This window comes from Calypte anna, chromosome 1 (genome assembly GCF_003957555.1).
Source record: "Calypte anna isolate BGI_N300 chromosome 1, bCalAnn1_v1.p, whole genome shotgun sequence".
Taxonomy (NCBI): domain Eukaryota; kingdom Metazoa; phylum Chordata; class Aves; order Apodiformes; family Trochilidae; genus Calypte; species Calypte anna.
Window position 1 is genome coordinate 107,219,408 of NC_044244.1, and position 14,121 is coordinate 107,233,528.

The window sequence follows — 14,121 nt, forward strand, 5'->3', positions numbered from 1 at the left end:
CAGTTTTTCTGTAATTCCTTTAGCTCAAATGAGCGAGTCATGGATCTGTAAGCCTTGACGTTCCCAAATATACATTACTGAAACTAGAAACACAATCTAGCAGGTTTTATTTTGATTCTAGCCTCAATACAAGAAGGCCAATATCATCTTAAATCCCTCCAGTACTCTGCACACATGTTTTGATAGGTCTTACTGCAAATCTTGTACGTGAGTTTGCCCAGGTAACAGCCCTGCAATCTGTTTTTGTACAGGCTGCACATGTAACCGATCCAATTGAACCAATGCACTACAGGATACACCCACTGAGCAAGAGCATAGAAAAATAAACATATAGCCCAAACGTGCCAGAGCTGCCTCAGAATGGAGAATGCACCTTCACAGCCCACGGTGTGGCTCTTCAGGCCAATCCATATCTTGGTCAAACTATGTATCAAGAGGAGAGAAGGTACCAGACTGATGGCAACAGCTGCTGTGATTCAGAAACCCTTGGTGAGACGTCAAACTACGGGAATTTGCAGCCCACTTAAAATAAAAGGAGCATTATCCCATCTGTGCTGCATCACAAATGACTTGGTGATAAAAGGAACTGGGCATTCCTACTGAGGAGGGAGCCTGACCTCTTCTCCTGACACACACAAAGCCACCTCCATGATGCAGCTGGTTTGCCCGCAAGTAAGTGAAATGATTTACAAGGAAGCTTTTACATACATTTGAGTAGGGAAGATATGGACGTTGCTTCAGCATGTAATCTATCTCTAGTTCCCTTTTAAAACGTAGAATCTTATTAAATATTAACTATTATGCCAACTGAAAAATTGATTTAAAACAGTAGGTATGCCTGCAGGATGATTTTGTTTCTTACCATTCTAGCAGACTCATATTCAAAAAGTTAATTTGTTGTCTGCAAACTGTGAACATGCCCAGGTAACTGCATATGCAAATTTGGATCTTGCATATACAAATACCTTTTTTAAATATGCACAGCTGCCTGGTTCACCAGGGATACTTTTCAGGGACAACTGAACCACAATTTAAAAAACAAAACTAAACAAAACAAAACAGTAGACTAAGTAAGAAACTTTACCCTGATAGGAGTATTTGTTTTAAAATCTAGACAAAAATAAATAAAATATAGGTCAAATTTTTCCCAAAATGCATGCAGCATCATTATGCAGCTCAGGCAAATGAAGGCTCAAGAAGATAATGCACAGGCAAGACATGAGTTTTCTAAGGTATTTTAGTTGAAGTTTCAAACCTTTAATTTCTTCCCCCTTGAAGTTAAGCAGTTCTGAGCTGTACATCTCATTCTCTAGTGGGTGTTTGAATCCTGCTGCTCTCTTCTCCTGGGATAATTCCACTTAAGCAACAGCCAGAACTCCTGCCAAGTGTGTGCAAGGAGCTCAAGAAACTAACCACAAACCTCAATTTACATCAGGGCATTTCGATAAAAGTATGAAAATGCCCCATTTGGGCTAGTGACTGAGGTTAACCATTGCCTGTGGTAACAGGCACCACATATGCTGCAGAAGTATCTGTACCTGCAGATCTTCTCCACCCTCACTTCACTTCATCCCACAGAAAAACCAGCCTGTTTTCACCACCTGAGCAAAACAGCTAGGCAGTATGAAAGGTATGGGTATTCCTCTGGAGATATCAAACTATTTATTTCCTCCTTCTACCTAATTCTTAAAAAAAAAAAAAAAAAAAAAAAAGGAAAAAGAAAAAGGAAAAAAAAAAGGAAGAAAGAGGAGAAAAGAGGAAAAAATGGCTATTTCTGAAAATAGGTATTCCTAAGCAATCTGCACTATCAGTACAGGCTTGGGGATGAGGTTCTAGAAAGCAGTTCCTCAGAAAAGGACTTGGAGGTGTTGGTGGATGAAAAGCTAGACATGAGCCAACAGTGCACGCTTGCATCCCAGATGGTCAACCGCATCCTGGGCTGTATTAAAAGAAGTGAGGCCAGCAGATCAAGAGAGTTGATTCTGCCACTTTGCTCTGCTCTGGTAGGACCTCACCTGGAGTATTGCATCCAGCTCTGGATCCAGTACAAGAAGGACATGGACCTGATGGAGCAGGTCCAGAGAAGGGCTATCAAAATGATCAGGGGGCTGGAACACCTCTTCTGTGAAGACAGTCTGAGGGAGCTGGGGTTGTTCTGCCTGGAGGAAAGAAGGCTCCAGGGAGACCCAATAGTGACCTTCCAGTACCTGAAGGGGCCTACAGAAAGGCTGGAGAGGGATTGTTTACAAAGGCCTGGAGTGATGGGATGAGGGGCAATGGCTTTAAATTAGAGAAGAGTAGATTTAGATTGGATGTTAGAAAAAAATTCTTCACCATGAGGGTAGTGGAAAAATGAAGATGTTGCCCACGGAGGTAGTTGAGGCCTCATCCCTGGAGATATTCAAGGTGAGGTTTGACAAGGCTCTGAGCAACCTGATCTAGTTGAGGGTGTCTCTGCTTACTGCAGGGGAGCTGGACTACATGGACTTTAGAGGTCCCTTCCAACCTAAATTATTCTATGATTCTAAGTTACATGATAACATGAGGTACAGTGAACTCCACAAAGCAATAACCAGGTGTCCTCTCTCAAGCATTTATTTATTTTTGCAGGGTGGCTGAGCTTGGAAAGGTAAATCAATGAGGTATTGGTTCCCAGTGCTTTAAAATCCTCTTAACATCTGAAAAGCAAGACTAGCAAGAACTGATGCGTAAGGTATACACTGCCCACCTTTTACCAGCATCCCTTTTGTCAGCTTTTGAGTATGATCCAAGACATCCCCGGGTAGGTACATTAGAAATGCAATCCAAGTAATATTCTAGAGAAGCTGGACATCCATAAAAAATGAGGCTTCAGGAAGACATAATTAAAACCATTCATAAAACAGCCTTGATTGAAAACATACCCACTGCTCCACATGAACTGGATTTTGATGCATTTCACCAGGATGCTGGTGGCAAACCCTTATACAAAACCATCAACCTGACCTTCTGCAAATGCTGTTGTTAACTGACTTACTTCTGGGTTCACGAGGTCCGTCCACTGTTATCTTGATGGCCCTGTGGTATGTGGCTACTTGTGGTGGGTTTGTGAAGACTGTGATAGTCAGCGTGAAGCTTTTCCCTGCAACAGGAAAAAATATGTTACTGAGTACATATGTCGAGAAAAGGTGTAGTCCCCATCTCAGATAGCACTCAAACACACCAAATGGCACTAGAACACTTAAGCTGTTTGTATCTGAAGATAGATAAGGGCCCAGAGAGTGGGATGTATATAACCTCACAGCTGCCTGGTGCTGGATCCATTCCCTCTGTGGCAACAGCTCAAAGATTTCAGAAAAAAAATTAATTTATATTTAAATGATCTACACTTTGTTTGTAAAAAAAGGAGGTTACCCCTAACATTTAGAGTTTATCTGATCTACATGACGACCGGTATGTTATCTGTACTTTCTAAAGGGTGTTCAGTGAAGCTTAGAAATTGTGGCTGACTCTTCCAAAACTGCCACGGGAATGTGATCAACAGTGCTTGTTAAAATTAAAGAGAAATGGGTGCTCAGATCCCCTAGGCAGATCATAAAATCCCACGCTTTATGGTTAGTGTTAGATCAATTCCATACTGTCAACCCAAACCCTTTAAAAATAACCTGCTACTGCAAATCCAAGAAACAAGGGAATGAAAAAAATAAAAAAGAAACCATACATCTTGTCCACAGAGCATGAAAACATTTTATGGAGACGTAGCAGGGCATTATGCTTACTTTCTCCAAGAAAACTTAGTTTCAACAAGAAAACTGTGAAGTCATTTTCAAAATTGTTATGTGCATGCCACAGCCCTAAGTTGAGAAAAAGACTCTGACTTGTTTTCATGGCTGTTGAGGAGGGTTTCATATCCCCTTGTGACTGCAATGCCTTCACATCCTGCTACCCCTGGACTTACTTTTGGCCAAGCATTTACTTCAGGCATTTTTTAAATAACAACAGTAAAATTCTCCATCTTTGATAAGACCTCATATATGCATTCATTATGGCTTTGGCCTGGCCAACAATAAAAGCATTGCCCGTCAGCAGGTTTAGCATAGTTATCTCAGCATCACAGAGGACTCAGATACTGACAGGAATCCTTGTTATCAGAAAGAGACATCAAGGGACATCACCCCAAGTTAGATAACCAGGAACTGTTGTAAGAAAATTGAGGTTCTCCTCCTTTGGGCATATGCTGTGTGAGCTTTCCCATACTGATCTGCCTGCTTCATTTTATCACTTGGCTCCAGCCCTCGTCAGTGCTAAGTTTCTTCCCTGCTAAGACTTCCCATTATTATTGTTTGCTTCATTTATCTGTATAAATTAATATAAATTTAGATATAAATGTAAATACAATGCTTGCCTCTAGCAAAAATGTTCCCCTCCTCCCTCTGTGCATTTACTTGCCATTCAATACTTCTCTTAATGCAGTTCCTACTTTGGCACTAATGGTCTGCATCTACATCACATCACAGCACACACACACACACAGCTGTTACTGGAAACTGTCCTCATCACAGCCCTGTGAATTAGGGAGGTATTCTCCCCACTCTGCTGATGAGGAACTGCGGGGAGATAGAGTGTCTTGGCCAAGATCTCACAGGAAGCCTGAGGCCAACGATGCTAACCACTCTGGCTGCTGCAGCTAAATCCAACTATAATCCTGAATCACAGCCCTGACAAAACAGAACCTGAAACACAAGCCTCATAAATCCCAGGCCAGTGTCTTCCCACCTCCACATCCTCACTAGAAAGCAGCACCTGAGACTGAAAGAATTGCAACAGAAGTAAAAAACTTTCTGTCTCTGGGCTTTTGGCCTTCAGTTCTTGGGTCCTACATCTACACAGATCAGTGATTGCCATGTTCTTTAAATTCTTTAAATAGCAAATTAGATTATAAAGCTTTACAGCTTTGTTACTCTTCCTTCTACAGCACAACAAATCTTTCTATGACGCACCAGCAACAAAGTTCAATAAATTTCCTTCCAAAAAAATGGAAAAAAAATTTTTTTTTTTTTTGACAACTGCTGATGCATTAGGTAAGGTACTCCTACTGTTTTGCTAGAATACGCAGTCAATTTACTTCTTTAGAATGCTCTTGTGGATTTTTCAAGTAGAAAAGCAATGCAGAAAAAAAGTTATAACAACAGTGAAGTGCAGTAAAACATGGCCACATTACCAGTCTACAAGACCAGAATAAAGAATAGGGAGGTGAAGTTACTCTCAAGATTTTCTACAGAACAGACTAAATCTCAGAGCCTGTATAAGGCTGTGACACGAGCTGGCAGAAGCAGGAAGATACTTAGCTTACTTCTTGTTGACAGAAGACTATTCATTAACCACATACTGGTTAACCACAGGACTATGTAACCATAAACCTACATGTCATTCATTGCTGCTTACCAATAATTCTGGCTGTGTTTTTAATCTGGTTATTCTGTTTCATTTACATTTTGCTTTATAAGGTGTTTTTTATTACTTTTATTCATAGCTTCTGCATTATTCAGCATTTATGTGTCTGGTTGACAAAGGCAGAGGAGGTATAGTTAGTGAAATCTATGGTTTATGGATATACCTGTTCTGGGATGACAGCATGACTATAAATGTCTCCTCCTTGCTTTTATGTATGACGACACAGCCCAGGTACATGAGAAATTTTTATTTTTAACATAAACTTGCATAATACACTTATGCACAAGTGCATGCTCATGCACATGCACACACATATACAACATGCTGCAGATTATACTGCTGGAAATAATACCAGATGAGTCAGCAGAGGCTGTATTCAGGTTCCCTAGCATTGGAGCCTACATTAGATGCAATGATTTCTGGCGCCTAAGTAAGTGCACCTCCTAACTACCAGTAGGAGACCTACACTGAGCACTCGGTGTCTCTACTCAGCTCAGAAAGGGATGTGTGCTGCCAAAACTGAGTCAGACAGCCTAAGCGAAGGACTGACTTCACTCGTGACTGTAAAGAGGTACTAAGCACTCCAAAAAGGCATTCTGAAACACTGCCCTGGTTTGGATGCCTCAGGTAGTTGTGATGACAATTTGATGACACCCCAGCAGTCACAGCAAGCCAGACTGTAGCCCTCCACTACCTAAAATAAAAGCCTGAGATGTTAACACTCTGGATTAAGCATTCTCACAAATCTAGAGAAAACCCTACACAAAACAGCTCAGACCTATGATGTGTGCCTCAGTATATTGAAGCCAATTGTCACTGCGTCACTGTGGAAAAGCTGAAGGATGATGTCAGTGTCAAGCTGTTCCTCACTGAGCTTCAAGATACATTTCACAGGCTGTTGCTCTTCCTGTAACTGTGCCTGGCAGCTCCTAATATTAGCCACACAGCACCTAATGAGCAAAAGGATCGAATTCTCCAGATGTGGGACAGGGCTCTGCCTTTGGAAATCTTTCCCATGGACATCAAGCATAGCCTCATATGCGTAAGGGCTGAACACAAGACTCACTGCTTCCATCAAGTCTTCCCTCAAAACTAGGGTAGGAAAAATTGCTTAGTAATGTTTATTTTTGCAAGACCATTAAGGTCAGAATCCTTTAAGAAGAAAAGTAATGGAAACAGTAGTGTTTCTGGCTGAAGTGCAATACTGACTTTTGAATTGATGCTTAGAGACTCTGTTGATGGATTTGCTAGAGACTGTACCATCAACAGTGCCCTCAAGAGTCACACTGCTGATTTGGCAGCTGAAGTCAGACAGATTAAACCAGTTGTCCCCATCTTTATGGGACTGCTCATGAGATCCCCTGATGCTGTGCAAAGCTGCAAGAACATAAGAGGAAGCACAAAACATGATGCTGTCCACCAGTGCCTGCTCAGCAATATTGTTCCTGGACTGGCAAAAGGTGAAGATCAGCCTCTAGGACCCAAGCATCTGGAGGTGTTGTGCCCATGCTTTGCACTGCAATACAGGAGCTTCAAGTCTACATTCAGTCTGCATCTTATTTGACCTAGTCTGAAAGCAAAAGGAGCAGTGAGCTCACATCTGGCAGGAGAGATTATTTAAGTGATTCTCCAGAACAGTACTGAAGGGCTCTAGAGGGAGCAATAGGCTTGTAAACTATGGCCCCTGGGAATGTCTGAGAGGAACCACAGGGGAAAAAATTAATCCCAAGTGACAACAAGTGACAACAAGTCACATGAAGCTCCTATGTGCTGCTTTAGTCATCCCTGAACAGTGTTGTGACCAGATGGGTCTGGGGTGGTAAGGCTTGCTTAAAGTATAAGTGGTTGCATGAGCACATGCAAAGAGGAATGAAAACAGACACACCTTAGGGAAGACAGGACACATCCAGAACCTATCACTTCATTTTAATCCACCTCTTTCTTAGTCAAAAAAGAGCCATTGACTCCACTGATGAAGGTTCATCCAAATAAGTTCAGAAAAAATATGGAGTGAAAGCTTCAGGAGTCTGCCTGTAGCAGGCAGGGAAGAGGAAAGGGAAGCCAAAAGATTATGTGTTTACAGTTATTATCTTTTGCTTTGGGGATTTATTCTGATGATCACAGATGTGTCATTAGAGATGTTTTGGCTTTTTTTTTTTTCAAATTATTACAGTACATCACTAGATTAAAAAAAGAAAAAAGGGAAAGGAGCCAAGAAAGCTTGTGCTGACTAGGACAAAATGTATAGATGGAAAAATATTAAATGTAATACACAAATACAATGCAAATTATATTACAGACATTTCTATTACATTAGTGAGAGACTTCCAGGTTCTAGTAAGAAAGATTATTATACTTTTAAAAAAAAATTTAGCTTCTACCTCTTATTGCTTATGTACCTACATTTTTTAAACCATGCTAAATGATAGATTTTACACATCTTTACAATTTCTCACAATATCTTCCTGAGCATCTGCCAAAGAAAATGTCTACTGCATTTCAATAACATATCTGACTGTATCTCTGGGCAGGATGTAGTACACACACACACACTTGCATATTCATCCTCAAACACCCACTGTTGTATTGTACAGTCAAATTTTGCCATCTTATGCCCCTGATTATTCCAAATGTATTCAACAGGACAAGAAGGGCCAACATAACTGGACCCTTCATTAGTTAACTGCTGCTCATTGTATGAATGAAATACTTTTGTAGGTCTTCAAGGCTTATGTCCAATTGCAAAAGTCTTGCACGAGTCCAAATTCTATGCTCAGATGGTGACTCTTTTCTCCTGCCCCTGGTAAGAGTTTCACACCGCCAGAATACAACCATGCAAGTTATGTTTGGTCCAGTGGCTATTTCATCAGAAATGACCTGCAGCTGAAGTAAGCAGCATCAAAAAAAAGAACATAATTTGTTTACCATCAGCACCACAGATACCACTGAATTTAAATATGAGAAAAAAAAATGTTATTCACCTTATCTGACACCAGGCTGTAAATTGTTTACAAATTCGGCTGTCACAGACCAAGGGTTCAAACAGATAAATGTGAACATGGAGAGATGTCAGCAAATGAGGATGATTGTCCAGAGAAACACAAGAACTGTCCATGCAAATCAGTTTCAGGGGCAGCAGATCTGTTCGTGTACTGATATGAACGTTTTGTGGGTGCAAGCGTGTGTCAAGTTGGAGATTTGTGAAATACACCCACTTGCCTCCTGCCAAACCAGCCTGGGTCAGCCTAAGGTATACTTCTGAGCATTTCTGTCGAGTGTCTCACTCCAGGAAGTTCTTATATCTGTGTTTACATAGCATCTACTTACCCGGAATGAAATCTCCATTGCATTAAATCAATAGGTGTTTTGTTCTGCATTTAGATGGGGCCAAGTTGTCATGCAAATAGCCAAAAGTGGCTCTGCTGCAAGCTTAGGCCCAGCTACAAATGACTGAATTTGCTTTGCAGTAAGCTGTGGAAAAGCAACTCCCTGCTGCTGGGAGCTGCTGGTGCTGGCTTCTCCCCTTTCCTTTACTTCCCAGCTCCTTGCAGCACTACTGCTTAACCAAGACATGCCCTTCATTCTCTCTTCCTCCTTGCCCATTGCCCAGCTTTTTTATTAGCCAACAAATCAAATGCTGTGGTAGAGAGCATCAGATTTGCCTGCTTCTCCTGCAATGCTCTGGGGATTCCCAGAGCTAGAAGGCTCTAAGTCTGGGGTGGAATTCTTTCAAGGCATTATTTTGGTGAAGAGTATGTGCATTTAACCTAAGGCAACACAGAAACATTGTTAAGCAACAAAAATTACATAGCTGAAATCAAGAAACATTAATAGAGATGCTGTCAATCTAAGAAGGCACTAAAACAGACTTTTACCTTAAGCCCATTATCTGGATGATTAGGATGTTCCCTGACACTCTTCTGGAAATTGTCCCTCAGAATCTCCTTATTTCACAACTCAAAAGCCTAACCAAGGCTTTTGGTTAGGCAAGCAGTGGACATGAAATATTTTAAAAAATAGAGGCAGAAGCTGGTCCTTTACTTGATGTAACTTACATCTGTTAATTACATCTGTTAAAATAAAGCTGATAGAGGCCTCAGCAGCCCTTCCAGCAGACACAGATTGGTGATGCACAGCAATGTTTTGTGCACACCCCTTGTCATTAGGGATACCAGGCATGCTACAAGACCTGTCTCCTACACTTCATGCTTCCTTTTGCACTGGAGAATGCCCACACAGACAAAATGTCTTAAAGTAATTTTTTCCCCTCTCTTAGCTTTGTTACAGTGCAACAGTCCTCTTTTTCCTCAGAAAAAGAGGAGAAAAATCTTCCTGCTGAAACAGACAAAAAAATTCCAGCACCTAACATCCTAGAAACATGTCACAATCAATTAAAAAAACCAAAACATAAATTTGCTTGAATGCTGCTTTTTATCAATTACTGTAGCAACTAACACCTTTAGTATTTGATTTGAAGCCCACAGAGGAGTGATTCTCCCTTGCACAAGTAAGGATTGCTCGTGTTCTCAAGCATTGCAAGGGTGGGACTCAGCTAGCTAAGGCAGACATAATTTTTTCTCTTTTTCTTTTTTTTTTTTTTTCCCCAGATGTTCACATTTTAATTAGACAAGATTTTTCTGTGCAGCCAGTTTCACTTCTCCGATGATGAGCGGTTTCACTTCCCAGTCCCATGTGCTGTCATGATGATACCATCCACCGCCTCCTCCAGCCTTGCAGGGGCCTCTGTGCTAATCCCTTCCCTGACAGCCTGACAATGTGTGTAAAACTACAGCCGCTGCTGATGCTGCTCCATCGCTTGTCTGCGAGGCACCTGACAGCTCCTCTGTGCTTAGGAAACTCAGACTTGAAACGCGCTCGTTTGAGCTCTTCATGTCTACAAGGTTAAAACGCAAGGCATCAGGTTCCTTCACGTTCCTTCCCTCAGGTTACTACTTCTACTACCTCCATGTTATTTGTTCTGTGAATGTGCTTCAGCAGAGGTGCCACAAATTACAATTCGTTCTGTTTAATGAAAGAAAATAAAAAAATTAAAAATGGTGGCAGTTGAGTAGCAGGAGGTACCAGATGTGGGTACTAAAATCAGGAAGGGAGCTGCAACACAAGGCAGGTAGGAGAATAACTCTGAGCTTCCATGAAAGGATGCAAATGAATTGAGGAGTCAAGAGATTTGGGATGAAAGCAGCAAGAGGGCTGTAGCAAGAGGGTGTCCTACAATAGTCAACTTAGGGTAACATCCAATAGTTAACCTAGATATGAGTCACTATTGTGTGTCAACATTGACAACCCATAAATGCACAAACCCACCAGGTATTCCCCTACATCACGATGTTGTTTAATTTCAAGCTGTGGTAGTAATTTTGCTGGCAGGAACATTATTTTTACTTGAGCATCCTTAGGTCTAAATCCTATGGAAATACTAGCTAAAGCTAGAGGTGATTTATGTATATGTGTGTCTGAGTGTGTGTACCAGAGTTACAACAAAGCTTGAGAATATTAAAAAAAATATTTTTGCATTCTGTCCTGAAAGACAACCCAAGCTACTTGTTTTAACTCAATTTTTGGGGTGGGATGTCTTATTAAGAGAGAAAGCTTGCAGATCAAGTTTGCAAAATGGATTAAAGCATTAAAAAACTGGGTTGGGGGGAAAGAGCTTTTAATGGAAAGCCAAGCAGACTCTTACTACAAGTGGAGTTGCTGCAGTAACCACTATAAAATTCTTATGAACTTGGGTGGAGACAATAATTACAGCACAGGAAGAAAAAGGTGCTATGGGTGTCTGGCCTCTGCAGCAGAGTGGCAGCACAAGAAGTTTACAGGTTTAGTTTTAAAATACAGCGCTTCTTGTTAAATTTTTTTAAGACTTGAAACGTACATACATGATTTATACAAGCATATATGTCACTAAGAGTTTGAGAGAGTAGAACTATTTTTCCCCCAAGATGACTCTAATGTAAATGTCTTATGCTCCTGTGAGTGGCCTACCCCAAAACTTGAGCCTTGGGGTTCAAACTGTGATGTTTCCTGACACTTCAGGAAATTATTTTTTTTCTCATTGCAATATCACTTTAGTTTTAAATGAAATGTTTTTCTATATCAGAGCTTAAGCAGTTTGTGAATAAGTGTTCAGAAATGACTTAGGCTCCATGAAGTGCATCCAGCTCTAGGGTGGAATGAAGAAATGATTGTTCAGCAGACTGCTGTGTCACTGCTGAAAGGCTCAGGGAAAGGAATAAACAGTGATAGGAACACTAGATGGAAAGGACAGTTCAAAACTAAATGTCTTAAATGCAAAGCTACAACCTCCTCACAGAAAATGCTTTGGGATCCTTAAGCCTAATAATAGTCCTTAACCCAGCTATAATTTCAAACCATTAATAAGCTTTTTGAGGTAGAAATTATCTCCCGTACTTTATAGGTGATGAGAGAGACATGAAAAGGTTACGGCCCAGATTCACAAGAGGATTTAGCTGCCTGAAGTGGGATTCAGGTTTGGTTTAAATGCTTAAGTCCAAAATTACACCCTTCACCCTTCCCACCCCCCTTACAGGTGGTGCCTAGCTGCAACTGCAGTGGGTATCTGAGCGGGTCTCCCCTGCCAAAGAGCCCCAAGCCCTGACCTGCAGCCTGAGCAATTCTCTACCACTTCTCCTTAGGGAGCTTTGGTTCAGGACCTGCTGCTCAGGGATCACCCAATGACAGCCCCTCATGGTGCCCCCTGCTCCTGCTTTAAGCATCAAGGCATTTCCCCAGGGAAGGTCCCTGCTTTTTAGGATGTATCTCAGATGAGCACTTTGCATATTTTTGAAGGGCACCATGTCCAGATGGCTATGGTGGGGTGGCAGGGTCCTCAACACTGGTAGCCCCAATGCCTGGAGGTCCTCTGGGAGAAGAGGAGTGGTGCATGCCTAGCTGCTGGGGTTGCTGGCTGCAGCAAATGTGGTGAGGTGAGTACCACATTCCACTGTCTTCTCTAAGGACTTCTTTTATGTTTGAACCCATGATTTCTCACCCCTCAAAGCCCTGTTCGCATCATTTGCGTAGTCATCTGACTTGAAAAAACCTCAGTGTAATGGGTGTTGTGGTTTTTGGCAGATCCTATTCTGAGAGACCTTCATTTCATGGTGCATTCTCTTGTGAACCTCGATAAAGCCCTTTGAGACCTGGATTTTGCCTCAATCCCTCTTCCTTCTTCCAGCATTGACTTTCATTTGGGACCAGCCCAAGTCTGGATGCCCAAGTTCATCCAGATGCTGGCACACCTCAGTGCTCTGGCATGGTGCAGGAGCTGGGAACCAACACACTCCTTGCCCTACGGAGCTATGAAGATGATGACCTCTTGGCATGCTGCAGGCAGAGGCACCAGGTGCAGGGAAGAAGGAAGGTGTGGGTTCCCTGGAAGAGTAACATGCTGCTCTGAATATGAAAGGCAAGCAGCACTTTTATGATCATCAGGGCCTTTTCAGCAAGCAAGGGACTTCTGTCTGCAGTGGCCTGAAGCAGGTGAACGCTGAAAGACAACCTGACAAGTGACTTGAGTAGCTCGCTGAGCACTGGGGGTGTGCACTGGGACTGTTTACGCTGAGATCATTTTCTTAGAGGAAGGACTCCTCCACGCTGTCATTACACTAATGCAATGCGCATTGATTTCAGAGCTCGGAAGAGGTCTGGGGTCACTCGATGGATATCCACACAGTCAGCGATGGGGTAGATAACACTGCTATTACGAACTCGAGACCTGCCAAATTCCACCGGAGACAAGTTTCAAACATGGAGCAACCCCCGTGGCCTCTGCTATGGATGCGGCTTTGTTAGAGTTGTGGTGCATAAAGTCTGGCTTGTGGAAACTCAGTGGCCTTGCCAAAGTGCTTCCCTCAGTTCCTCCCTAAACTTCAGGGAACTGATGTGCATACGCACCGCTCCAAGCACCGCCCCACTGAAGAGCTCTTATGGCATCGAGCCTTCACAGCAGCTGCTTCCCTCCTCCTGGCCCTGGTCTCCAGAATCTTCTCCCTCTCCCCCACGCACTGCCTGCTCCCTCCCCACACCACAGGGCAGGTAGCACCATGTCCTTGGAGGGAACAGTAGGAAAGGGTGGAAGGAGTTTGAGATAGTTCCTAGCAGTGCACCCTGAGGCTGAAACCTGCTCCTGTGGTAAAGACTCAGAGGAATCACCATCTGTGCTGAGAGGCAGCAGCTCTCAGAGGGGACAGGCAGGAGGAGCATCAATAGAGGAAGGAAAACAAGAGATAGAGATTGATGCAGGACAGAGATGAAGGGAAGAAAGTCGATTTGGAGGGGCTGAGAAAACTGTGTTGAAATAATACGATGGGGAAAAGAGGAGAGCGGTAGGTTTGGAGCAAAAGAGGTGGAGTGTCACACGGCATTCAGGTAATAGGAAAAAAAAGTCTTTTTTTTACTGCTGATAAAGAGTTTTTAGAAGGTGACAGACACTGGTTCAGACTGATGAGGATTTATGCACATGACTATGCTGGGAAAGACTGTCCTGACAGCAATGCTAAGCCTCTGATTTACAGCACCCTCACTTCTGCTAATCCTGAGTGAGCTGACAAGAACTGCATGCCATAGGATAGTCAGCTGAAGTTCACTAGCCAGCCCTGAAGCTAAGGTCCTAATTTGTCTCTCAGAATGATTTTATTCAGATTCCAA

At 42.4% G+C, this 14,121-nt stretch overlaps 1 protein-coding gene across 2 annotated transcripts in view; it reads right to left on the bottom strand.

The window, feature by feature from the left end:
* RUNX1 (RUNX family transcription factor 1) overlaps positions 1-14,121 on the bottom strand; it is a 171,234-nt gene that overhangs the window by 48,508 nt on the left and 108,605 nt on the right. For both annotated transcript variants that reach the window (XM_030469014.1, XM_030469013.1), the window contains exon 5: positions 3,017-3,121. In XM_030469014.1, coding sequence (XP_030324874.1) covers positions 3,017-3,121 — 105 coding nt within the window. The remainder of the gene's footprint in view (positions 1-3,016; positions 3,122-14,121) is intronic.